At 45.7% G+C, this 25851-nt stretch overlaps 1 protein-coding gene across 50 annotated transcripts in view; it reads right to left on the reverse strand.

Moving 5' to 3' along the window:
* The window catches only part of AOPEP (aminopeptidase O (putative)), a 333384-nt gene that overhangs the window by 123222 nt on the left and 184311 nt on the right, over nucleotides 1-25851 (reverse strand). For 44 of the 50 annotated variants that reach the window (XR_013383609.1, XR_013383592.1, XR_013383612.1 and 41 more), the window contains 3 exons: nucleotides 21611-21800; nucleotides 17272-17378; nucleotides 16564-16671 (listed from right to left, as the gene is read on the reverse strand). The exons of 3 other annotated variants lie outside the window; for them this stretch is intronic. Coding sequence is in view for 23 of the 47 variants with exons in the window: in XM_077904208.1 (XP_077760334.1) it covers nucleotides 16564-16671; nucleotides 17272-17378; nucleotides 21611-21800 (405 nt within the window). In the remaining 24 variants the exon portion in view is untranslated. The remainder of the gene's footprint in view (nucleotides 1-16563; nucleotides 16672-17271; nucleotides 17379-21610; nucleotides 21801-25851) is intronic. 3 more of the 50 variants (XM_077904218.1, XM_077904179.1, XM_077904280.1) reach the window with 1 other exon arrangement.

Raw genomic sequence — 25851 nt, forward strand, 5'->3', positions numbered from 1 at the left:
AGGGCATCCCGACTGGAGTTCAGGCTGACCCTGCCTCTCACAGGCAGAGATATTCACAAGACATCTCACATATTCTCATCAGGGGAAGCTGGGCAAAGGGCACATAGGACCTCTTATTTTAGTAGCTTCTCCTCAGTCTAAAATCACTCCAAAATAAAAAGCATTTTAAATAAGACAGGAAACATAAATGAGCCCTTCCACTTTCCCTTTGTGAAACCTAACTTTGAGTATAAACCCTTCAGGGGTCGGTCTTTTAGGCTGCTCTTTGCCAAATCTTCGGAAAGCAACAGAAAGAAACAACAAATATCAGGCATTGCCTAAAGTTCTAGTGAGCTCGGTCTGGGCAGATTCCTGACACACAAGCCAATGGTCTACACCAGTCTGTGAGAAGATTACTACATTTCTGTGGAATGATTCAAGTAGAGGAATCCTATATCCTACATTGATTTTTGCAACAGTCTTCCCATCTATAAAATGTGCATCCTTGCCATCGACTTGACTTCGGATCACACTACCAGAGAGAAGCAGACACGATGTCATGCACACCTTTAACTAATGATGTTGTATTGTGTCAGAGCTACTGTTTGGCAAGTTTGATTATCTGTGTGGTTTTCACAATGGATTTAACAGTTACCCAGCCTGAAGGTTCTTCCTCGTCAGGGACCATTATCCTGTAGCCAACACAGCAGGATATTGCTCTGGTGTTGAAAAAGGCAATTGCTAAGATGATTTAAGACAGAAGGACGCTTCCCTCCGGAGGAACCAGAAAAAAGTGACCAAGGTATATTCTGTCCCCTGACGGTAAAAGGAGCCAGCGGTTGGAATCTATGGAAGGAGAAGTCAGCTGCTGAAGGATGTGACAAAGAAAGATTCTATAGTTAGCAGAACAGTAGAAAACACGAACGGAGTCCCCAAATTTTGATTAGTCCCGTAGGAAAATGAAAAATGAATTTAGAAAAGAAGTAATGAGCATCAGTACAAAACCACAACAGTCCTCAGGTTCTGAGTGACCATAAATCAGAAATTCCTAAGAAACAAAATCCCAGAGGAAAAAACAAAGAACAGAGTAATACAATGGCCTAAGCCATGTATCATCACATTCAACACAGCAAAAGAAAATTTCGACATGTTTTCAAAGGAGATGAGGGGGGGATCCCTGGGTGGCTCAGCAGTTTAGCACCTGCCTTCAGCCCAGGGCGTGATCCTGGAGTCCTGGGATGGAGTCCCATGTCGGGCTCCCTGCGGGGAGCCTGCTTCTCCCTCTGCCTGTGTCTCTGCCTCTCTCTCTCTCTCTCTCTGTCCCTCATGAATAAATAAAGATCTTTAAAAATAAAAAAAAATTTAAAAAAAAGGAGATGAGGAAAAAACAGAGGGCACAGACCCCATTATAACTGTGGGGGATGTTTCCTTAAGATGAATTTTCAGAGGACATGTTCAAAAGATGGAAGAGATGCTGGAGAAAGAAGAAGAAAAAAAGACGGCTAAATATAAGAGCCCAGAGGCTGTAAAATCCTTGCCAGGAAGGCAAAAAGTCAGAATGAACTGATGCTAATGGAGACTGTCCAGGACAACAAAAAGGGGCTTTAGAAGTAACGTTCAGAGCACAAAGACCAGGTGTTAAGAGGTGACAGAAGCAATGAACTGCTTGACTCTCACTTTGCTTTAACTTTCCTGCTAAGGAGAATGATGTACATGGCACAACAAGCATTGCTCTGTGGGAACTGCTGCCTGGGACAGGTGAAGGGGACTCCCTCTTTCAAGAGTTCTGACATGCCACAGCTCTGAAAGCTTCTACTGGTGACCACATACCTCTGGGGGTATCATCATGGAGACAATGGGGAAGGGATTGGTGGAGACAGACAAATGGTATTCTGATTTGCTAAGAAAGAAGGGATAAGAGGAGGGAAGACAAAATTCATGACTGGGTTATTGAACAGAAAGCTTGTGCACACTTAGAACAGAAAATGATGAACTACTGGAGTTAGCATAGGATCTAGAGGGCCGCTTCCAGAAATTCACTGTGGGCATCAGGCATCCTGGCTTCTACAGGGCAGCTGATAGAATGGATGCAGAAGTGTGAGTGTATGGAGGTTGTTTCACAGGCTTGTAGGTTAAAAAATAGAACCCAAGGCTATTGAATAAATACTTGCTAGAATCCAGGTACAGGAGGGAGTAGTACTTAGGGATGATGTATTGGTATAACAGATTTGCATTTCAGGCCAAGCTGGGAGTCTAGCTAGTTGATTGACAACATCCACGGTCAAGAACAAGCACAGGCTGAAATGAAGATCCAAAATTAGTCAGACAATAGTTAACAAGGACAAAAGGGTTTTAAAAATTAAGCCTTTGCCTATGAAAAAGATTTAGTATATTAAATTGTAAACTCAACATGCTGCAAGAGGTGATTGATGTGGCTGGCTTCCAACACAATAACCACACTGGGAGGTGGGCTCAACAGGAACAATGACAATGTAGCAGGAAGTACTGCTGGTGAGGAGGTCAGACAGCGTGCAGAGCAGTGGTCAAGAGCTGGGCTCTGGAGCCAGACTTTCCTCTACGTTCATCGTAGCTCACCACTTACTAGCTATGGGAACATGACCCAATGCATAACACCTCTAATGCATTGGTCTCTTCATCTGTCACATGGGAAGGAAGATGGTACCAGTACCTTTCTCATTGGGCCATTTTGAGGACTAAATGAGATAATGTATGTAGAGTGCCTAGGACGGTGGCACATCAGAAGCATTTAATGAATATTACTAAGGAGAGAAAAATGCATGTGGGTTGGAACAGTAAGAACACCACGAGAAGGTGCACAATACTGGTTTAAAATGAAATATGGTGTATATGTGAATGCATCTAACTTGATCAGTGCTGGTCCATTCTTTTCTGGTTCAGCCAGACGAGGCAAGCAGTAACAGCCTCACTGCATTCTTCATAGGCATAACCTCAAACAGAGTGCTGTGTTCAGTTCAGGTGTCACATTTGGAAAGGCCAATGTTAATGAAGACAACAACATAGGACGAAGCCCAAGAAGGTAAGAATTCTCTCAACCTTGCATTATGAAGGACAAATTTCCAAAATCTGTGACCTAGTGACTAGGAAAGGAAATGACAGTGGTCTTCAAATGTGTGGATTTATTTGTGGGAGAACAAAGCAAATCCTATGCAACTCTGGAGGTAAGTAAGATGACCTGGCGGGCCTTACAGGGAGGCAGGTTCGGGCCCAGTCCGAGGAAAGCCATTGTAAGATGGGTGTACTCAACAGGGAAACTGCTGCTTGCCAGAACAGGGAGAATCGGATCCTGGAAATTTTCAGTAGAAGCTGGGTGGCTGTCTGTCAGCGATATGGAAGGTTAGGCAAAATCACTTGTAAGGTCCTTTCTGATCCTAATATTCTATGATTTTAGGAGATAAAACAGCCCAGAATAATTTCAGCTGCAGCATTTCAATGCGAAACAGTGTTCAGCCACTGCAGCGAAGTCAACAGGTTTGCTCTGTAGCCTTGGTTATTCCAAATCAGCACCAAGGGGGATCATGATTAAAACCAACAAAAAATACCTAAATGAATTAGAGGAAACTTAACTGAATTTTATTCAACCGCACATATTTGGGGATAGATTTAGCAGAGGAGTATCAGATTCAAGCAGTAAGAGGCTTTCGTTATCCTGTCTACTGTGTTGTAGTCTGGGGACAGGGCGAAGGAGAGAGAGGTACATATCTGGTAAATCAGAGCTGGAATCCTCCTAAGCCAGGTTTAAAGGAGCCCCATACCCTTTTAGGGCTAGAGTGATCATAATGAAATGCAAGCTGTCAGTCGGCCACACACATTCAGAACACAGGAATAGGGCAGCCCAGGTGGCTCAGCGGTTTAGCGCCGCCTTCAGCCCAGGCAGGGCTTGATCCTGGAGACCCGGGATTAGTCCCACGTCAGGCTCCCTGCATGAAGCCTGCTTCTCCCCTGCCTGTGTCTCTGCGCCTCTCTCTCTCTCTCTCTCTCTCATGAATAAATAAATAAAATCTTAAAAAAAAAACACACAGAAATACAGAGAACTTGGAAATTACAGGAGACAAAAGTAGAAAAGGTAACAAGGGAAAACTTTTTTTGTACTGCATCGAAAAAATTCCATGACTCCCTACTGGAAAGAGGCAAATGAGACAAACACTGGCTTCATTTCGTAAGGGGAGGCTAGAAGCGCTTTTTGAACACCAACAGCACGTGTGGTGCTATGTGACGAGAGAGTGGAAGGGTTCGTCTCATGACTCAAAGAGGAGCAGAGGGTCTGTGAGAGCTGGGGAAGGACTTTACCCTCCTGGGTGGAGGGTGGCACAGCACCATGGCCCAGGGGGCCACAGTGCAAGGAGTCTTGCCTGGGTTTGAAGCCCACTGTATACCAGTATATAAAACAGGATGAGTAGTTGGGAGAACAGCTCTCTTCCCAGAGTTGGGGGCAACTGTGTATGATGTAGGGCTTATATTTAACATGTTGTGCATTAACAGTGAGACCATTAACCACAGCATTGTTGGTAAAAGCAAAAAGCTAGAAATCACTGAAATGTCCAATGGTTACTGGAGGGGTCCTTTCTCGGAAGTGAATCATCTGTAGATGGGGTTGTGATACCACAGACACTATGGAGATGTCTTCCAGGCATTCGGTGATAGAAATAGTTCCTTGGGTCCCATCCAGTGCCCCGAGGACAACAGTTGCCTCCTACATTGCTAGTCAACCTTGCTAAGACCACAATGATCATATGAGATATTATAAAATATCCAATGATTTCCATCAATCCTTCTCATTTATTTTTTAAATTGAGATATAATTTACATATCATAAAATTCACCATTTAAAAAAAAAGTACAGTTCACTGTTTTTAGTATATTCATGAGGTTGTATAACCATCAGCAGTACCTAACCACAGAACATTTTCATCACCCATGAAAAGACTCCACATCCAACTGGCAGTCATTTTCCATACTCCCTTCACCCCAGTCCCTGACAAACATTAATCTACTTGTCTCTAAGGATTTACCTATTCTAATTATTTCAGATAAATGGAATCATACAGCATGTGGCCTTTTGTGACTGGCTTCTTTCACTTAGCATGTTTTCAAGATTCATTCATCTTTTTAGCATGTAACAGTACTTCATTCCTTCATATGGCTGAATGATATCCCACTGTATGAGTATAATGCATTTTATTTATCCATTCATCTGCTGATGGACATTAGAATTGTTCCCACTTTTGGCTATGAAGAATAATGCTTCTATGAACATTTGTGTACACATTTTTGGGTGGATTTGTGTTTTCGTTTCTCTTGGGTAAATACCTAGGAATAGAGTGGCAGGGTTGTATGGTAACTCTACGGGTAATTTGAGGATCTGTCAGACTCCTTTCCAAAGGAGCTGCACCAACTCACTCCCACCAATAGTGTACGAGGGTTCAATACCCGCCCCCCAGACATTTCCAGCACCTGTTCTTATCTGTCTTTTCAGGATAGCTGTCCTGGTAGGTATGAAATGATATCTCCCTGAAGTTTTGATCTGCATTTCCCCGATGGCTAGTGTGTCACACACCTTTTGATGTGTTTATTGGCTATTTGTGTCTCTTCTCTGGAGAAATGTCTACTTATATCCTTTGTCCATATTTCAATTGAGTTATTTCTCTTATTTTTGAACTAGAGTTCTTTACACATTCTGGTTACAAGTCCCTTAAATATATGATTTTCAAATGTTTTATTCCATTTTGTGGGTTGTCTTTTCACTTTCTTGATGGAATCCTTTAAAACACAAAAGTTTTTAATCTTAATGAAGCCCAATTTATTGATTTTTTTTTCCCTTTGGTCCCTTGTACTTTAGTTTAGGAAACTGTTGCCTAATCCAAGGCCATGAAGACTTACTATACTTGTGCTTTTTTTCTAATAGTTTTATGGTTTCAGCTCTTACATTTAGGTCTTTGATCCATGTTAATTTTTGCATGTGGTATGATGCAGAAGGTCTAATTTCATTCTTTTGCATGTGGATATCCAGTTGTCCCATGGCCATTTGTTGAAAGGACTATTCTTTCTCTCACTGAATGGTCTTGGCACCGTTGTCAAAAACCAACTGACCATAAAAGAAAGAAGAGTCTGTTTCTAGACTCTCAGTTTTATTCCATTGGTCTTATATGTCTGTTCTTATGCCAGCATCACACTATGTTGATTACTGTAGCTTTGTAGTAAGTATTGGAATTGAAAAGTGTGAGTCCTTGAACTTTGTTACTCTTCAAGATTATTCTGGCCACTCTAGGTCCCTTGAATTTCCATATGAACTTTAGGATCAGCTAGTCCATTTCTGCAAAAGAAATAGCTGAAATTTTGACACTGGCTCCACATATCAATATAGGGAGTGTTGCCATTTTACCAATCATAAGTCTTCCAATTCATGAACACAAGATGTTCTTCCATTTGTTTGGTTCTTCTTTCATTTCTTTCAACAATGTTTTGTAGTTTACAGTATATGTATTGCACTTTTTTGCTAAATTTATTCCTTAATATTTAATTTTTTATGTTATTATCCATGAATTTGTTTTCTTAATTTCATTTTCAGATTATTTATAACTAGTGTATAGATAAACAATGGACTTTTATATATTGATCTTGTATCCTGTAACCTTACTGAACTTTTTTATTAGTTCTAACAATTTTTTGCAAGGATGATTCCTCAGGATTTCCTATATATAACATAATGACATCTGCAAAAAGAGATAGTTTTCCTTCTTCCTTTCCAACCTGGATATCTTCTATATCCCTTGCTTGCCTAACTGCCTTGGCTAGAACATCCAGCACAATCTTAAGCAGAAGCATAATCTCTCTTTTTAATTCTTTCTCTCCTCAACCATTGACTTGAAAGAGGAAGAAGCCCCTATAAAACTGCATTTTAATGTGTAGTAAAATATTCTTCTTCTGTGTCTTTGCAGCAGGCCCAGTCAAATACCTTGTTTTTTTGTCAGCCATTCTAGGTCAAAACTATTGGCCAAAACACAAACCAAATGGTGGTGTCAGAGGGAAGGGTACAGAGAGGATGAGAGTTTTTCTGAACAGGAAACTAATGTTCATTAGCCAAGTATGTTGTGTTCATCATGCTAGGACTGGCTGAGTTGCATGAAATGTCCTCAGAGGATGGGCAAAATAAGAGTGAATTATTATAGATTTGTTTATGTACATGAATGATTTTTTTAGGAAAATATCTCACAGGCAAAAAGGGTTATATATCAGTGCCACACAGGGCAGCAATACAGAAGTATCCATATATACTTAAAAATTTTATTTTCAGAAAGATTCACAAGAAAATGCTAGCAGTGATTATCTTAGGGTGACGACTACAATGGTGGGGATGGAATTTTACACCTTTCTAAACTGTTTGGGTTTTCCTATTATGTACTTTTATTACAGAAACAAAACAAAACCCCCCAAGACCCCACCCCAAATCATGGTTAACTAAGCAGTGATTATGAACTGTTTTATTTCTTCTTTATGCTTTCCTGTATTTAAAAAACCCCACCAAATGTAACTGCAAAAATGAAACACCATGTACAGTAAATATGTAATTAGGAGCCTATCAAGAAGAATTCTATCCCTCCCTTACAAATACCTGAGTGATGAGTAACCAGGGAATGGTCTAGGAAAATGAACAGGGAATGTTATTTGAGTTCAAATATGCAGGACACGTCCGTCATCTTTGCTGGGTAAAAGAAGTGAGAAGTGAGAGTGTCCCTCCAACAGGAAACAGGAACTGAGTGGCCAGCTCCGGGGGATAGAGCTGGCCTTCGAAACAGGAAAGGGCAGAGTCTGTTTCTGGCTAGCTGAGAGCCTTAAAGTTTTTCAGAAAATGCTGGCACAGGTACAGCACCATCCTGTCACGAAAGGGTAGCAACTATCTACACAGCTAGCTTGCTAGTGACTGTGGTTCCGAAAAAGAGAACTAGGCAGAAAAAATGGGGTGAAGGGGTTCCCAGGCCTGAGGGATGGAGAATAGGAATTCCCAAATACACTGGGAGAGGCCTCAGGAACTACACAGGCCAGTGCCAGTGGTTGGAACTCAGGTAAGAACTCTCACGAAGCTGTAGAGGCAAGAACTGCTTTCTTCTCAGGGCTGCGGTCTGATTCTGCACAGAATACCAGGGGATTGTACCGAGTGGAGCCAGAGGGGACATCAGCCTGGCCCTAATGACAAGATTAGATGAGAAGTAGGTTCCAGGAAGGTATGAAGATTGCATTTGTCTTAGAAGCATTGCCAAGTTAATTCTTACCTCAAGCTATTAGTTTCAGCATCTTTGTTTAACGTTCAGACTTTTTTTTTTTTTTTTTTTGGTTAGTTTTTGCTTTTAATCTCATCGTTTCATTTGTAACCAGGCATCCTTGCCTCCTCTCTCTTCCATTTTTAAACATCCTCTTAACTTCTTAATAAAATTAACTTTTGGACATTCTAGCCAATTTCAAGTTAGTCAAGAGGAAAGGTAGGTGTTTCCAGGCCCTGGTTGGTAAAAAGACAGGAGCACGGTGCTTTTGTTGTCACCAGGGGAGGGTGGCAGCAGTGAAAGAAGAGATAGAAACCAGAAAAAGGCAAACAGAGAGCGGGGCTTGCTGTGGGGGCTGTGTCCTTGTGACAGTCCCTCTGTCACTTGTTGGGCAAACATTGACCAGGTGTCAGAGGGTCTAGATGACAGCACTTAACACGTTGAGTATTTACTATAGGATGAACCATTGGAAATTGACAATACTGAGCCTTTTTAGATCCCCCCAAAATGGCAATCCTCTGTGATTCAACCCAATACATGTATTCTAATTGATTTGCACGTATTCATCACACTATCCCTGACACTCAGCTATAAAGTAGAAACTATGGTGTTATCCTTCCCATGTTATAGTAAGGAGACCAAAGCTCACTGTGCTTGTGTGACTCTCTCAAGGTCACACAGTAAGTTGAGGAGTCAGGATGGGATTCAAATCCAGGCACTCTGGCTTCCAAGCTTACTCCCTAAACCACAGATTATTCTCTGGAGAGAGCCCAGGCCTGCATTCTCAGATGGCGTTTCTCTAAAATGAGGCAGGACAACCAGCCTTTGGCCAAGAAGGAACTGGGGCTATTGCCTTTCACTCTGGTAAAGTCATAACAGACTTCACAAAGCCCACATATTCAACCACTTCCTTTAATGGGTCAGTCCTTATCTGCAATCAGAGAAAGCTTTACATCATATTATTAGAAGTCCTCTTTGAAGCTGTATTGACACTTCAACCAGTTTTGAATAGTTCCAAATGAGCGACTTAGAGCTTCAGGCCAATCAGGAAGAAGATTCCCAAGCTCTTCTCAACTCAGGTTCGGGTTCCTGAAATGGCCACCCAATTTCATCTGGCTTCTAGACTCTGTCTCTTTGATCATGTGTGATCTCACAGGCTGGGTAATCTTCCCAGAACTCCCATTTTCATTATGTCATTCTTGGAACTGATAATAGCTCCCCAGTGCCTGATGGTCACATGCAAACTCTTGAATCTGGCTTCTAAGGAACTCCTTTACTTGGCCTGTGCTTCCTTGGCCCCCTTCGGTCTCACAGGTTCCTGATGGCTATCCTTTCCAGGAAGCCCATTCCCACTTAATGCCCACTTCCGCCATTAATCCACTATTTATGGCTTTGCTCCTTGAGTTCCCTTCCTTCCAGTTCTTTCCCAGTCTCAATGCTAGCCCTTCTTGCCATCCCAGTTCAAAGCTCTCACTTCTCAGTGGTCCTTCCTAGTTAAGCCTACCAAGAGTAACTCTTGGTCCTTACAACTCTGAGGATACAGCCTCAGGTTCTTCTATCTACTGTCTTGTAACCAATATTTCAACTCTGTAAAAGATATAGGAAGAACCTCACGGACAGAGAATGTCACCTGTGACATTCATTTCTTCTAGTTATCAAGGACCCATTCAGTGCCAAACACTGTGGTGAACAGAGGTAAAGAAGACAGTCCCTGGGTTCAAAAGGCTCAGGACCCAGAAGAAAGATGCATTAGGTTAGACCATATGAAATTTCTGTTTGTTAGGTTAAAAATGGCCAAATATTGGCAATATAACATGGCTCATTCTATATGTGCTGCCAAAGCAAGCACTTACATAGCTCATTCTAAATATATTTGTCAAATAACATAGTAAGATCAGGGATGGAGAGACAACCAGAACATTTAGCGGGTACAGAGGAGGGTCATGTGCTTGTCAGGGGAGAACCTCAGACTCTTGGAATGCAGTGATACCTGCTCTGAATCATGAGGACTTGTAGTCACATGACAACAGGGAGGATATTCTAACAGAGAAAACATGAAAACAAGGCAAGGAGGTAAGAAAAAACAGGCAGACAGCAGATGTTATCGGCTGCATTATTTCTCCAAAATTTTTATTTTGAAACCCTAACCCCCAGTCCCTCAGAAGGTGACTCAATTTATAGATAGGGCCTTTAAAGAGCTAGACAATGGTTGGTACCCTTTACAAGAAGGCAACTGGTTGGTACCCTTTACAAGAAGAGGAGACTCAGACTTACAAAGGGTCACCAGGAGTGCATACATGCAGAGGAAACACTGCGTGAGGACTCAGAGAGAAGGGGCTACCCACAGCCACAGAGAAAGGCTACAGAAGAAGCCAAACCTGCTGACACCTTGATCTTAGACTTTTATCCTCCAGAAGCATAAGAAATACATTTCCAGGGATCCCTGGGTGGCGCAGCGGTTTAGCGCCTGCCTTTGGCCCAGGGCACGATCCTGGAGACCTGGGATCGAATCCCACGTCAGGCTCCCAGTGCATGGAGCCTGCTTCTCCCTCTGCCTATGTCTCTGCCTCTCTCTCTGTGACGAAAGAAAGAAAAGAAAAGAAAAGAAAGGAAAGGAAAGGAAAGAAAGGAAAGGAAAGGAAAGGAAAGGAAAGGAAAGGAAAGGAAAGGAAGAAAAGAAAGGAAAGAAAGAAAGAGAAAAAGGAAGAGGAAGGAAGGAAGGAAGGAAGGAATACATTTCCACATACCGGTCTGTGCTGTTTTGCTACAGCAGCCCCTCCAAACTCATACCGTGGGGTTGTATATGAACTAAGTGAAGTGGCTGTCCCAAGGGCAGGAATGCTGGTGAGTGGTGCTGTGCCTGCTGTGTTAAGGAACCTGAGGTTTTTCCTGGAGATGAAGGGAAGCTTTTGGAGAGTTTTAAGCAACAAGGTGGCAGAATTAGAAGGTGTTTCAAGGCAGAGCTCTCCAGCAACAATGAAGGTGGATTTGGTGACTGGAGACCAAAAGATAAATTCGGAGGTTGTTGGATTGGTGGCAGCAAGTTATTAAGTTCTAACCAGGGAGACAGCAGTATTAGGAATGGAAAAGGACCCAATGGAGAATACCTAGAAGGAAAGTTCACAGTGATGCTGAAGCCCTCTGGGGTAAGGAGTGGAGTGGAGGGAGGAATTGGAAGACCCCCCGTTTTGACCTGGGATGAGCATGAGAACCTGAACCACCACCGATGAGATTGCTGCCATAGAAGGCAAGCAGATGGGGCCCAGGGAGTGGGGGTACCAATGTGAGATGCCCATAACACGACCAGAAAGACAAGATGTCAAGTGGGTAGTTAAGCAGTCACATCTGACCTAGAAGAGAGAGCAAGGCTGGCCTGGAGATGTGGGAGCCTCCAGCAAAGAGGAGGGGTGTGGCCAGCAATGCCCATGCCCCACTCACAATCTGATAAAGCTACCCTTTATCGTCTCTGTGCACATCAACTCTTGGCATGCTCTCCATGACTCTTCATTAGATGTGGCTCTTGGCATGCTGAGCACGATTTGCCTACAAACACAAGAGTCAGAAGTACCTGGGAACGTGCACCTGTCAAAGCAATGGGGACAGGTGCAGGGGTATACACAGTCTGGGCTATACCCTGGTGGGGACAACTATGAGACTGATCCATGCCACCTCCAGAGCCATCCTGTGTGACGTGACTTGATATCATGGCACCCTGGCTTGGCCTCCTCCTCTTCTCCTCACTTCTACTTCCCATCCTGGGCATACTTGCTACTAAATCTCTTCCACATGAATCTTGTCTCAGGGTCTGCTCTTTAGGAATCCCGCCTACAATAGTGGGTATAGACGAGACCACTCTAGGAGGATGTGTGGCTAAGAGCAGAGCCCCCTGGGGAACACCAACTCTGAAGAGGTAGGGGAAGAGAAGGGAGGGACAGCAGAGGGGTACAGGAGAGCCAGAAGAGGTGCTGCCAGGAAAACCAGGTAGTGGAGATTCCCAGAAGGAAGAGTTATCAATAGTACCAAACAAAGCAGAGGAGCTCCAATAATATAAAGACTGGAATATGTTTACAAAATCTGGTGATCATAAGGGCAAAATTAACTCAGGAAGAAAAATAGTTTCCCTAGACTCATGACCCTGGCCCATGGTCCAAAGTGATAGGAACTTCATTCTCCCCTCATATATGGATCCTCCCCTCCCTTCTTCTTCATGGGCAGAGGATCTAAAGCTCACTTAGACACATGTAAGTTCTAGATTTGCGTCAATGCACACACGTCGCCATTGCCACCTCTGGAATTAGAAACGTGTCTTGAGCTGTACTGAAACTGACAGTGGGCTCTTGGGCCTCCGAGAGGCAGGGGAGATGTGGATGTTGATGCGTTTATAGAACTGAAGGAAGAACATGTTAATGGACTTAGTTTTCCCTGGGGGACAGGAGGCAAGAGGAGGCAGGGAGAGTGAGGAGGAGCAAGGTCTGAAACCAACACCAAAGGCCACGGGGAAAGGAGCTACCCAGGGGAGAGGGAAGGTCTTGGTTCGCAGCCTGCGGGGCTGGCGGTGCCTGAAGTGGGTGCATTGAGTCTGAGGCCCCAGGATGGAGGGGCAGCAAATGGGTGTGTGACAGTGACAAGAGACTCTCAGAGGAGGGGGGCTTGACCACGAGGCAGGTTTGGGTGGCGGTGAGTGGATGAGTCCCCACATGTGGGTGGGAAAATACTGCTGTGTTCTTCAAGGATCAGAAATTAAAATTTTGAGAAAACCGTCAGAGGTGAAAGCTTCATGTATACCGGAGGTACACACTTAAGACTAATCTCAAAAGTCTCGTCGTTTCAAATGGAACATGCAGCTTAGGCATCGTGCAGACTCACAGAGCCTGTAGGACACGCATTTCATCTTGGCTCCATCTCCAGAGGAGACTTGCATACTTGGGGTTCTCCTCGATTACTATGGGATGTCTCTGTGACCAGAGAATGAGGCATTTATGCAGAAGGAAGGACAAGATAATCCATATTTCTCCGGAATCATTGTCTGTGGGGGCAGCAGCTAGGAGAAAGAGCCACACAGATTCTAGGCCTGTCAGCGCCTCCTCAACATGATGTATTTTCACGTTTCTCTCAGCATGAGCTTGACTTTAACAATGAATCCAGAAAAGAGGGGAAGTGATAATAAATCACAAACAATAAAAACCAACAGCGATTTCTCCTGACCCCATCATAGCTCTTCCATCCCCGGACCGCCAGAGTATGGTAACAGAGTAAAGCACTTTAGAGAGAGAATGTGGGAATCCAGCAGGGCCCAGGGACCAGAAGCAAGGGAGCCTACAGAAGGCCCTTGGCATCTTCAGCAGCAAAAGTCTTGACTGCTACAAGGTCAAGGGTGGGCTGGGGCTGCGAACGACAGAAAGGGAAGTGGTGGCAGCCAAGCAGAATGAGACAGTAATAAGATCAGCTTCGCCTGGCACACGGTTGTGCCCAGAGTAGGCGGACAGGTGAGGGAGAGTCTGGGGAGGGCCACTGGGGTCTCGTCTGTGGGAAAAGCATCTTCAATAATGAACAAATGAGAAAAGGTGTGGAGTCAGTAATATGACCCCTAACCTTTTGAAACTATGAGCAAATTGGCATGCCTCGAGAGCCTGCAGCCACATTACAGGCCTCCCAGGCAGGGAAGGCAGAAAAGGAAAACACAGGAACTGCTGTAACCAAATGAATCTTACAACCAAGTCAATCCAGGACACAGCCGATGAGAGCCATGTTCAACACTAGATGTATGGGAGATAGAATCGGAAAACAGTTATTGTAAATTACTAAAATTAGCAAGCCAGAACCAAACACTAATTTAGTTTTTCTCTTCTCACTTTGTTAATACTCCAATATCTATAATCAACACAATGTTGAGTTTTCTTTTTTCATGATAGCTACCAAAATAATTCAGACACATGCACTCATGTGTATAAAGACAAAGATTATGTAGTCTGAAGATACTTCTTTCTAACCATGACCTTCATGTCCTTCTACAGTTCAAGATACCTGCCATGGTTTTTTGGTTTGGTTTTGTTGTTTTAATGCAACTAAATGCTATATTGAGTTCCTTGAAGGCAGAGAGAGTATGTGGGGAAAAGAAGGTTGTTTCCAACCCTGGATTTCCATCTGTGTTCTGCTCTTTATCAGCTGTATGATGCTGGACACTTTAATCCCTCTTTCTGAGCTGTGAGTCATCTAAGTCATGAAGATTCTGAATAGCCAGCAGGAGAGGTGGGGAAGGATTGGCAGCAGAGCAGAAGGAATCAAGGAGAGTGTGGCACACAGAAGCCAAAAGAAGAGAGTGTTTTTAGAAGGAGGGAGTGGTCAACCATATTGAAAACTGCTGCAAAGATGAGTAAGAGGAGTTTCCATTTCGTCTGTCCATACCAAGGAACTAGGAACATATCAAGACACAAACCAAGACTTCCAAATTGTTCTTGGTCCATCATTTCAAGACCATGGGCTATCTTGAAGGAGAAGGGAAAAAAAGATAGCATTTTTTATTACTGCCTTGGTTTAAGCGACTTCTTTCCCAAGGTCTTACTTGCATATAAAACAAATAAAATCTGAGAACAAATTTTTATAACTCCAATTTGTTTCCACTTTTAGTAATTTCTAGGTTCTCTATGCCCATTTAAGGGAGAATTCTAAAGGATGGGATAAAGTAAACCTAGACTATATAATTCAGGGCAGGTTCAGAGACATTTCCTCTTCATTGTAAGTGCATCTGATAACAAATTTCCATACCGATGTGCAACAAATCTTTCAAATGCAGTCATCTCATGGTTAGCCTAAATTTAGCCAAACACAATTTCTGAGTACTAAGAAAAAGAAAAACAAATGCCATAATAAGCTTTCCAGCACAAGGGTCTAAAAATAGTGTATTTCTTCTCCCGGCACTATACACATAGTCAAAGGTCTTGGCCATCAGAGGCTGGGCTGATCATAGCTCCACCAAGTCCAGCAAGAAGGTTCTCCTCACGTGCATACTGACTTCCCCATGTGCGGCTGGCCTGCTTATAAACTGGAAGCACATTTCACCAACTAATATTCATCATGATGCCCAGATGCCCAGCTCCTCCTCTGGCTCCCCACCTTCCTTCCACCTCTTCCCTCTCTTCCCTCTCTCCCTGGTGATTTCAATGTGCTCAGAATTTTAAGAATTTATGGACTGTTTCCATCTCTCCGGTGTGGTCCTGACTTGCAGACCTCACTAAGTTCTCAGTGGTGAGTGTCTATTTGGCATCCCAAACTTAATGCATATAAAACTGGGATTTTTACTTTTCTTTCCAATGTCTTGGCTGTTTCACCAAATGGCCTCACCATCTAATGAGCTGCTCAAGTCAAAAGCCTAGAGTTATTCTGGACACTCTCATTTCCCTCTTCTCCACACTCAATGACCAAAGACCCACCAGCTCTGTCACCCAAACATGTCTCTGATGGATCTGCTCCCTGCATCTGCCACCACCACCGCCAGGACCTCTTACATGGGTGATTGCCAGGTTTTAAACCTCCACCTTCCCATCCTCCTGCAGCCTGCAGTCCATCCCCCAGTGGCCAGAGTAGCACTGAAAACACAAGACCTATCAGGATCCCTGCTGCAGGCCCTGGAGCACCTCGCATTGCACTGTGGCATAAGGCCAGCTGGGGTGACTCCTGCCTGCCTCTCTCTGCCCATCTGACCCTCCTTTCTGTTCCTCAAGCACCAGCAGGCCAAGCCCTTTCCTGCCTCAGGGCCTTTGAGTCACCTTCCGGATCGTGCCACTTCTCACCATCTAAAACTAGCCATGAATGCAACGGGGTCCTGCTAAGTGGAAGCTGTGTGAGAGCACGGACCCCATCCACATGGGTCACAGGTACAGCCATCCCACTGGTTGAGTGCAGAGGTGTGCAAACTGTGGTGCTGGGTGGGGAATGAGTGGGGAGAGTGGGGCTCCTGGCTCTGGATCTAGCTTTCCTAAATAATGGATGAGTCAGAGGACTGCAGAGGTTTGTATGCAAGCCCCTGGGGGTGTGGGAAGGGACATTTCTTCGTGGGAAGAAGAATGGCTACACCCCAAGCAGTAGGCTGTACAAAAGCACCAGCCAGCCTCCTTGGGGTCGGGCTGGGCTTGGTGCATTTCCCTCAGACTTTGGCCTCAGTAGGCAACCACTGTGGAGTGGGGATGCTTATTTAAAAACAACTGAACCACTTCTACCCCAAAGGTAAACTGGCCTTCAGGGTTGTCGTCTAAAATGGGGAGCGACTTCTGGATGGCTGTCTTCCCACCTGTCTGACTGCATATTCCACACACTTGGCTGTAGTGGAGAAGGGGCTTCTGTTGTCATAGCAATCACAGTATTCCTGGGGCCAAGGCTTGGTGTTTCAGATAAACAACTATTTAGAGAAATAAATAAAATGAGCAAAGTAGAGAGGGGCAAAAACAGAAAGATAGCAAGAAGCAATCCTACCAGGAAACACACTTTGGAAAGCAAACACAGGAGCTAGGAGTGCAATCTTCCCCAGGCACAGGAGTGGCCTCCTGCTAGGATGACCCAAAACAAAAGGCCCCATTGACACCAACATCTGTTACTACTAAACACTTAGGACTCAATATTTTCCTAAAGGTTTGTTTTTTTGTTTTTTCTTTTAGCTTTAAAGGGTTACTGTCTGTCAGGCTACTAAACCCCAACCTTGTCCAAGTCCTCAGCCACCACACAGAGTGACTATTTGAACTTCAAACAAAGAATTTGCTCCTGGAAATAAATGGCCTTGTGTTTGTTTTTTCCTGAACAAGAGATACCAGGAAAATGTCAGAAGGCAAATCTAAACCCACACCCCGAAAAATTTAAAACATAAGAACCACATCCCTGGGAGGATGAGTGACCTAACCTAATTTGATTTAAAAAGGAAACAGCTGATTTAATAGATTGCCAGGATGCATCTTGGAGGGGGAGGCAGAGGATGAGAAGGTAAAGAGATCACACAGCACTTTACCTCAACACCTGCATCTCCTCGGGGTAGTTCCGCACCTCATCCTGGAGGCAACGCCAGCGCAGATCAGCCTTCAGCTCCTGCTGCTCCCACGCCTCGTGGGGGGCCAGCTGTTTGGGCCACAGACACACAAACACATGTGCACAAAACACAGTCACTGTTGTCCTCGTGCGAGGTCACAGCCACCCGATAGAGCAGCTTGCTCAGTTGCAGGGTGATGGTACAGATGGCCTCCCTGCTGGGCCTTGCATCCCATCAGAAAAGTCAGTAGGCCAAAGGGGTCTGGGAGGTCCTCAGACGAAGCCACAGTGGCTCACTCTCCTGCTGGTGATGGAGTTGGGCCTGGCTGTTGGGAACCCACCCCGCACACGCCCCTGACCCAGACAGAGCAGAATTCCCACATTTGCACTCTGATTCCATCCAGCCCTTTCCTGCTTTGTCTTTTCTGCACAAGGTGGGGAAGGTCCCCTCCATTTACCTCCTACTTTTCCCAGCCCTCAGTTTTGTTAAGGAGCCTGCTAATGCAGCCCAGATGATTCTGTTTGCACATAACCAGAGTGTACTCATTCTGGGGGAGGGGAACGCCATCACACCCTGCCCTGCTGGTGAGAATCGTCTGCTGTCACTGGGCTCATGAGGCCCCATGGCTAAAGTCTCTGCAAGGAAGGGCGGCAGGACATCCACCTGGGAGGGAACTGTTAGTAATGACAGGCACTTCTGGAAATTAAAGATCCTTAACAGTTCATTCAACAGATATTTACTGAGTCTCTACCAGGCCCTGGGTACATTTTGGACACAACTCATACCCTGAGGAGTTCAGGAAGACTGAGAACACCAGCCATCAGAGTGCAGTGATGATACAGGTGAGGGAAGAACTGAGGTGCCCTCTGGCCAGCCAGGTGAGTACAAAGGCTTCCCTGAGGTGGTGGGACCTGCACAGGTGCCCAGGAAAGCAGGAGCCAGCCTGGGGGGAGAAATTTCAGGAAGAGGAAAAGCCTGTGCAAGGTTCAAGGTGCAAGGCCTGGGAAGAGTGTGATGTGTTTAGAGAACGGTTAGGGATGTAGTCAGGCCAGGAGCACACTATTATCTAGGGAGAGACAAAGGTGCCAGGTAGCCAGCAGAGACCAGATGATCCACAGGTCCTGTGTACTCTGTTGCTAGGGACCAAAAATTCACATGGTGAAGCCCTAACCCCCCAATGTGACTATATTTAGAGATAGGACCTTTAAGGATTAGGATTGACAGGGTTATCAGGGTAGGCCCTGGCCTAATAGGACTGGTGTCCTCACAAGAAGAGGAAGAGACACCAGAGCTTGTTCTCTACATGCGCACAGAGGAAAAGCCATGGGAGCACAGAGTGAGGAGGTGGCCATCACCAAGCCACGGAAGAAAAGTCTCACCAGAATCCAAGCCTGCCGGCACCCTGTTCTTAGGCTTCCAGCCTCCACAACTGTGAGAAAACGAGGGTTGTTCAAGCCCTCCTGTCTGTGGTATTGTGTTACGGCAGCCTGAGCTAAGACATCTGTGAAGGAAGCTAGACTTTATCCAGGTCAATGACGAGTTATATGAGGCAACCTTGCAACTAACCCAATTCCCTTCTCCCTGGTGAATGCCACGTCAAGAGGAATGCCACCTTCTATCTCCTCGTTCAGTGGTGTCCCCCACCCACCCACCCCTGCCCGCCCCAGATGCCTGCTTGCTAATGTTTAGTGCTGCAGAGCCCAGTCTTCTGGGCAGCCCAGTGGCCAACATGCCTCATCGCCTCTTCCCTGGAGGCATCCGCTGCTAACCAGGAGAGCCCCATGAGCCAGCCCACGCTTCCCTGTCCTGAAGAGCCCTCCTCTCTTGCTTGGAAAATCTGCTGCAGACACTCATCAGGGACCATGAGCAGCTCAGTCCCACCCTTCAAGGAAGGGGCTTGAATAATCCATGTACTCTGGAAGTGCTTCCAAGCTTTGAGCTGGAGCCCAGAATGGCTGCTTTGCTTCAGACCAAAATGTTTTCACATATTGAAGAGATACTGCCTATACCCTAAAGAATGATGAGGTGGGCTGTCCCCTATGCCAGGTTAGGGAAAGAAGAATAGAGAAACCTCAACTCCTACTTTCTCTTTGAGGCTCATGTCAGAAGTCACCTTCTTCAAGATTTCTGGACCAGCTCAGGCCTGACCTCTTCCACCTTTGAACTCATACAATATTTGGTGTTTTGTTTTTGTTTTTTTAGACTTTATTCATTTATTCATGAGAGACAAATACAGAGAGGGAGAGAGGAACAGACACAGGCAGAGGGAGAAGCAGGCTCCATGCAAGGAGCCTGACGTGGGACTCGATCCTGGGTCTCCAGGATCACACCCTAGGCTGAAGGCGGCGCTAAACCGCTGAGCCACCCGGGCTGCCCAATACTTGGTGTTTACCTCTCTCTTCTAACGTATTTTCTTCTTCCTTTTACTGTGTATGCTTTTCTTTTCTTTCCTTTTTTTTTTTTTTTTTTTTGGTGTGTGTGTGTATGCTTTTCTTATCTTCACAGTTAAACTATGACCTCTTTCAGAGCAGGGCTGTGTCTTACTTGTCCTTTTATCCCTACAGGTCAAGCACAGAATGGACGCACAGAAGGCATGCAGCTGTGGCGTGAGGCCAGATTGGCTTCATGTCTATCAGTGGAGAAGGACATATTCAGGGCAGTAAGAGGCAGGACCCAAGCAATGAGACTCAGGACTGACCCTCTGGAAGTATGGGCAGGGGCCAAGGCAATGGTGGAGTGCTTTCCAGGGATCCAGGGATAAAGGCCAGAGAGATCATCGTTAGATGCCTGAAATATACTCATGATTACCAAGAACAGCACAAATCTGATTGTCTCAGGGCTGAAGCGCCCCAGAGAAGGGATGATGATATTGGCCTATTTAACCCTTGCTGAATGCCTACTGTGGGTCAGGTGGGTGGTGGGAAATATAAAGAGAAAGAACAGAAAAGGAGAACGGGCATTTCCCGTATGAGCTCCATGTGTCATTCAGAATTATCCCATTCACTGTGCCACCTTACACATTCTTAGGCACATTTTCTGAATGAGGAAACTGAGGGTCAGAGAGGCCATGTAACCTATGTACTTACAGAGCTGGTGAACAGCAGGGCTGGGATTCCCTGCCTGGTCTGACTCCAAACCCCTCCACTTTGCCCAAATCTGCCAGTGGCCTCTCTCCACCGTGTGGCAGAGGACACAGATGCACACACTGCTGGCCAAAGTGCAGGGGGAGTGGGAAGCTGAATAAAAAGCAGCTCCACTTGGAAAGAGGTCATAGTATAGTTGTGAGGATAGAAGAAGAAAAAAGTGAGGGAAAAGAGTTAAGTACCAAATACTGTGGGAATTCAAAGCTTCTAGAAGAGCAAGTGCTGTGAGTGGAATGGTCAGTCTGGGCTATCCAGAGAAGGTGACCTCAAGCTGGTTAGTGAAAAATAAACAGGATTGCAACAGGCACAAGGAATTTGAACAAAATCATACAGGTATGCACAAAGCTGAGGATTTCAGAAAATGTTAACTAGTCCAGTGCATAAGGGGTGGGGATGGCAGGGAAAAGAGTGACCAAATAATAGGAACTGAAAAATAAGCAGGAGGCAGTTTAGCTGCCATATCCCCATCAGAACCGACAGTCAGTTCTTTAAAATGGAGGTTGTAAACTGGGAAAGTGTTGCCCGCACCTCTGGGTATGTTGAGTTGGCGTAATATTTTTTAAATTACTAAATTTCACATAAATATACATATTTACAACTTCCTTTAAACAGGTAGAGTCCAGGCTCCATGGAGCCGTCCCACTGACACCACCACAATTGGTCTGGGCTGAGGGGAGGCTGCCACTTTGTCTAAGTTCTCAGCACTCCCTAACCTACGGCACTGGCCGCTTTATTCTTCATGACTTGCCAGCAGACATCTTGAGATTATGCCTCCTGATTTAAATTTTCATCTGATCAGTAAAAAAATAAAACTGAGCATAGTTGGTGCCACCACACACCCTTCTCTCCCAGTCTTTGTGCAAATGTCCACCACCCTCAGAGCTGCCTCCTCTCGGTGCCTCCTAAAACTGAGTCTCCCCAACACTGTCTGGCTGGTTCACCTGCCTTCATGGCGCTCACCACCTGACACGTTATGGATGTGTTTGCCTGTTCCTCTATCCTCAATCCTGTCCCTACAGTGAGATGTGCCCAGGGCTCTCCTTGAATCAGCTCTCTCCTTAGCAGACCGCACAGCCCTACCACACGATAGGCCCTCTCCATATCCGTGGAATGAACAGATGCCTACGAATTGAACCGGACTCCAGGTTGGGAAATGCTTAGGGTTACTATAAACCTACCTGCTGCGCTTTGGCCCAGAACACGTCTTCCAAGTGAGTGGCAAACCCTTCACTCAGCCACTCCTCCGTCCAGTCCCGGGCCCCAATGGCTAGGCCAAACCAGGCGTGAGCGATTTCATGGCAGAGCCGGGTCCCACAGAGATGGTTCATTCCTATCAAGACGCTCTGAGAGAGGAAGATGATGTGTGGGCTGTGGATAATGGGGGAGAAAACACACAGAGGCTTGTCAGAGCCTGCCCTTGAGGCTGCCCCATGGGGCGGCTTTCTCAGCCTGGTGAGCCTGTTATTATCATGTGCATGCTAGATCATGACCGGTAGGCTTGCAGCTTAGATGCTTTCAGAAATAAATAAAGTGGCGGTTTACATTTCTGGCAGCGGTTCAGGTGGCCATTTGTGCCAAGCAGTTGTCTCCGTCATCCAACAGCTATTACCTGTAATGAGTAACCTGCACCAAAGTTTTAAACCAAAGAAATGACAAGGCGATGGAAGCATTTACTCTGAAATCTGGACTGTAAAAGAAGAGCAGGTGTGAGAATGTGAAGCCCATGCTGTCAAGAGAGGATCAAAGAAGCCCCTTCAGCCCAAAATCCGAGGAGCTTACACACAAATTGAGAAGTCATGCAGAAAGACAGGAAAAGCCAAGAAGAATGGGACCAAAATTTTCCATTTCAGACTGGGGCTGGCTACGGAGTTAACACACTAACAGGTGCCGGGGATGGGCGAGGTTTCCCAGAGACTCAGATAAAGGCCAAGTCTCTGGAAGACAAAGCTTTTCAAAGGTATCATCTCCTCTCTGTAGGTGCTTATACATTCACATGACATAACAAAATGAGGCAGGGGGTTGGGGGTGGGGGGGAGTACCCACCCAGGTGTGCAAACAGCCCAGGGCTGGCACCAGCTGGGGAGATTTATCTAATCTCATTTTCTATACCTTGTTTTAAAACCCCAAATACCATGATTAGTACTGCATGGATGAAATGGGAGGAAGGGAGGCTGAAAAAAGAAGAGGCGGATGGAAAACCTCCCGCGCTTCCACCTTCTGCATTGCTCATTTATGCAGGACTTGTCTGCAGTTTTATTAATGAAGAATTTGCTCTCAAAACAAAAACAACAACAGAAAAATCGAAAAACAAAAAACAAAAACACCCCCCAAAACCTCTCCTCCATCAACTGAACAAGAACAGTTGTGAAACCTCCCAAATTAAGAAACCGTACACACTGGTTCCTTCCTTTAAAAGCCATTTGTTTGCTATCCTGTCGGCTCTGCACAAGCCAGGACTGCACGCAGCAGATCTGTCCTCCGCCCCCACGGCCACCAGGAGAGAAAACCCCACCTGTACTTTCCTTGCACAACATCGCCCCTTCAGCTCTCAGAGCTCAACTCAAATCGCAGGAGCCATGTGTGCCAAAATAGACAGCTTTCATGTGAAATAATAACAGGGCAGGCACGCAAACGAAAAGTGTCTGCCAGGCCCTCAGCGGAGTCCACCAGAAAGCCCAGGAATTGAAAGTGCACTTGGGGCATCCAGGACGGAGGGGCGGGGGCGGCTCAGAGCACTGGTTCAGAAAACAAAAAGAGGCAGGAAAGAGGGGAAGACCAGAGGGAGGATTGACGGGAGAGAGGGAGGGAGGGAGGGAGGAAGGAAGGAGGAAAGGAAGGAAGGAAAGGAGGAAGGAAGGGAGGAAGGAACTGAGAGGCCCAAGAGCTAACCTTCTTACTGAGAAAGTCTTCCCATGGAGAAGACAAACTGTGAAACCTGGCATTTTCGGAGTAAATGACCCCTTGCTCTGGCATGTGCAGCCCCACAAAGGAAAGCCACAGAAATGTACCAAGTAAATAACATTCCAGACATACTGCTGGCAGCGCTTCACCTTTTTGGCTAAAACAAAACAGAAGTAACTGCAGGCCTTGTAAACAGGCTCCAAGGCGAGCCTGTGTTGGATGGGTCTGTGGCCAGAGACACGGACGGTCCTCACGTAGCAGCGAGGACAGGACAGCCGTCTGTCCAATCCACCCAGGAGGGCTCCACAAGCGGAGGACTGAAATCCCAGCCAGACTGGCCATGGAGAAAAAGCCTGCTCTGTCCACGGTGACCACTTGCTGCTCGGTCCCGAGGTAGAAGCCCAGCCAAGGCCCGTTGGTGCAAATATCAAAGTCTAGAGAGCCTGAAGGAATGCACCAAAGCAGCTGCGTGGGGGCTGGGGGGCAGCTGTGCCTTTTCCTGCCCTTTAATCTTTTCCCTCCGATGGCCTTTGTTGTCTCCACCAGACCTCCTTCCCCACCTGCCAGGACTCCCCCAGGCCCGGCCCCAGTGCATCCCTGCTGGGCTCAGGACCCACGCTGGCACTGCTGGAATCCCACACTCCCACTTGCCATCCCCAGTCCCTTCTGCCTCGCCAGGAATAAATGTACTTCCTACTGTCTTCTGAGAAAGATCAAAGTCTAAATGTCCCCCTGGGTCAGAAGGAAAGGCGTTTCACTTGATATAAGTGACCCTATTATCTGTGGACAACATGACCTTCTCCCTGAAAAGCAATTTTCCAGTTGAGAAGTAGGAAATCCTCTTGTAGTGGATGGAGTCCACCCTCTGAGGTTGGGTTTTACCTGTGGGCTACTCTGGGGTCGTATTTCCCTATGAAGGAAATGGCCTCTTTCTTAAAGCTAAATTAAAAACATGGAGTCAGGTTTTGATAACCTTTCTCAAGGGCTGTTAAGAAAATTCTGACACACACGAAGCAATAGCATTTACTTTTAAGGAGACTTTCCTCCTCTCCTTTCGACCCTAAATGTCAGAATTCCTCGTGTCAAGTAGGATTTTTTACATTGTTGTGTTTTTTTTTTTTTTTTTCAAAAGGGAGTGGGGAAAAGTCTAATGCTCTTAAGCTCACTTCAAGGAGTAATAGTAAATACTCCTTTACCAACAGATAATCTACTTCCTGCCCACCTTTATTATAGAATGGATGTTTAGAATTTTCTACTTCTACCTTAACCTTGATTTATAAGTTTCACCCCTGGGTTCCTCACACATTCCCACGTTCTCAGAGCCTTATTCATGGTTCTAATCAGCCAGCAGGTCATCCGTCTTCACTCTGACAAGGCCCATTTGAAAACAGGTTTTCTTGTTTTCCCCTGAAAGGGTCTGTGTCAGCTGCCTCTACAAATGCCAAGTTATCAATTCATCATGGCAGAGGATGGAAGATAATCACTTCAATGATGCCTTCATCCTAAATACAGTTTTGGGTTTGTTTGTTTTTTAATTCACAGAATTTATCGCTTTTCCCAAAGAAGAGATGGATGAGAAAGTAATACTTTCAACTCTCAGAAAGCACAAGCCCGCTGGTTCGGATTCTCTATCATAAATTTCTCTTTCGCCACAAGTGGTGGAGGAGGACAGTGGGCTGAGCAGGAGGGCAGCAAAGAGCAAGGGCGGGACACGTGTTCTCATTCTTTCCCAGGAGACCACCAGCGGGGCTGCTCCCTTCAGAGGAGGCCACATGGTGTTGCATGTCTGCTGCCTTGCCCCCTTGAGATTAAAAATATCATTTCTGGCCTGAAAACAGCATCTCAAGACTGTTCCTAAAAGCTACCTCCCCACCCAGATCAGAAGGCTGTGTCTGTTAATTTAAAACATGCTTCTAGCAGAGGAGGAAGGAGTGCCTTCATTACTCTCAAGAGCCGCTCCAATCCTTCAGGAGGAATTCAATTTAGAGCGGAAATGGAGAATTTCATCAGATCTTAAGCAGGGGCTGTTCTGTGATTTATTTCATCTTTGTCCAGGGAGACGTGACCAGCGTGGTCCATCTTGCTGCCCAGGGAGAGGTACTGCACTTACAGCGGCAGCTCCATGCTGCTGCCTCAGAGCAGGCTGGGGTAGCGCGGGAGGGACCAGGAGGGCAGGAAATAGCTTTTGGTTAAGGACAAGGAGAACCCCAGGCCACTCCTCCCACTATACTGGAGCTGATCCCAATCCCTGGAGGGAGCAGATTCACTTTTTATAAAGATCCTCGGGAAGTGCATCTAGGAAACGCACTTAGACTCCTCAAGCTTGAAGTTCTTAGTGATTCAAAGTTTTTCACAATCTCTTAACAGCATATGGACACCGACATCCCATTATGGAGAGGAAGGAAGAGCCAGGGAAGAGGGAGACAGAGGCTCCTCTCCTTCCAAAGTCAAACTAGATTGTTTTAAGGGCCTCATATCACATGAAAGCAACCTTTGCTTGCATGACTTAATTACTTGC

Source organism: Canis aureus, chromosome 1 (assembly GCF_053574225.1).
Source record: "Canis aureus isolate CA01 chromosome 1, VMU_Caureus_v.1.0, whole genome shotgun sequence".
Classification (NCBI taxonomy): Eukaryota; Metazoa; Chordata; class Mammalia; order Carnivora; family Canidae; genus Canis; species Canis aureus.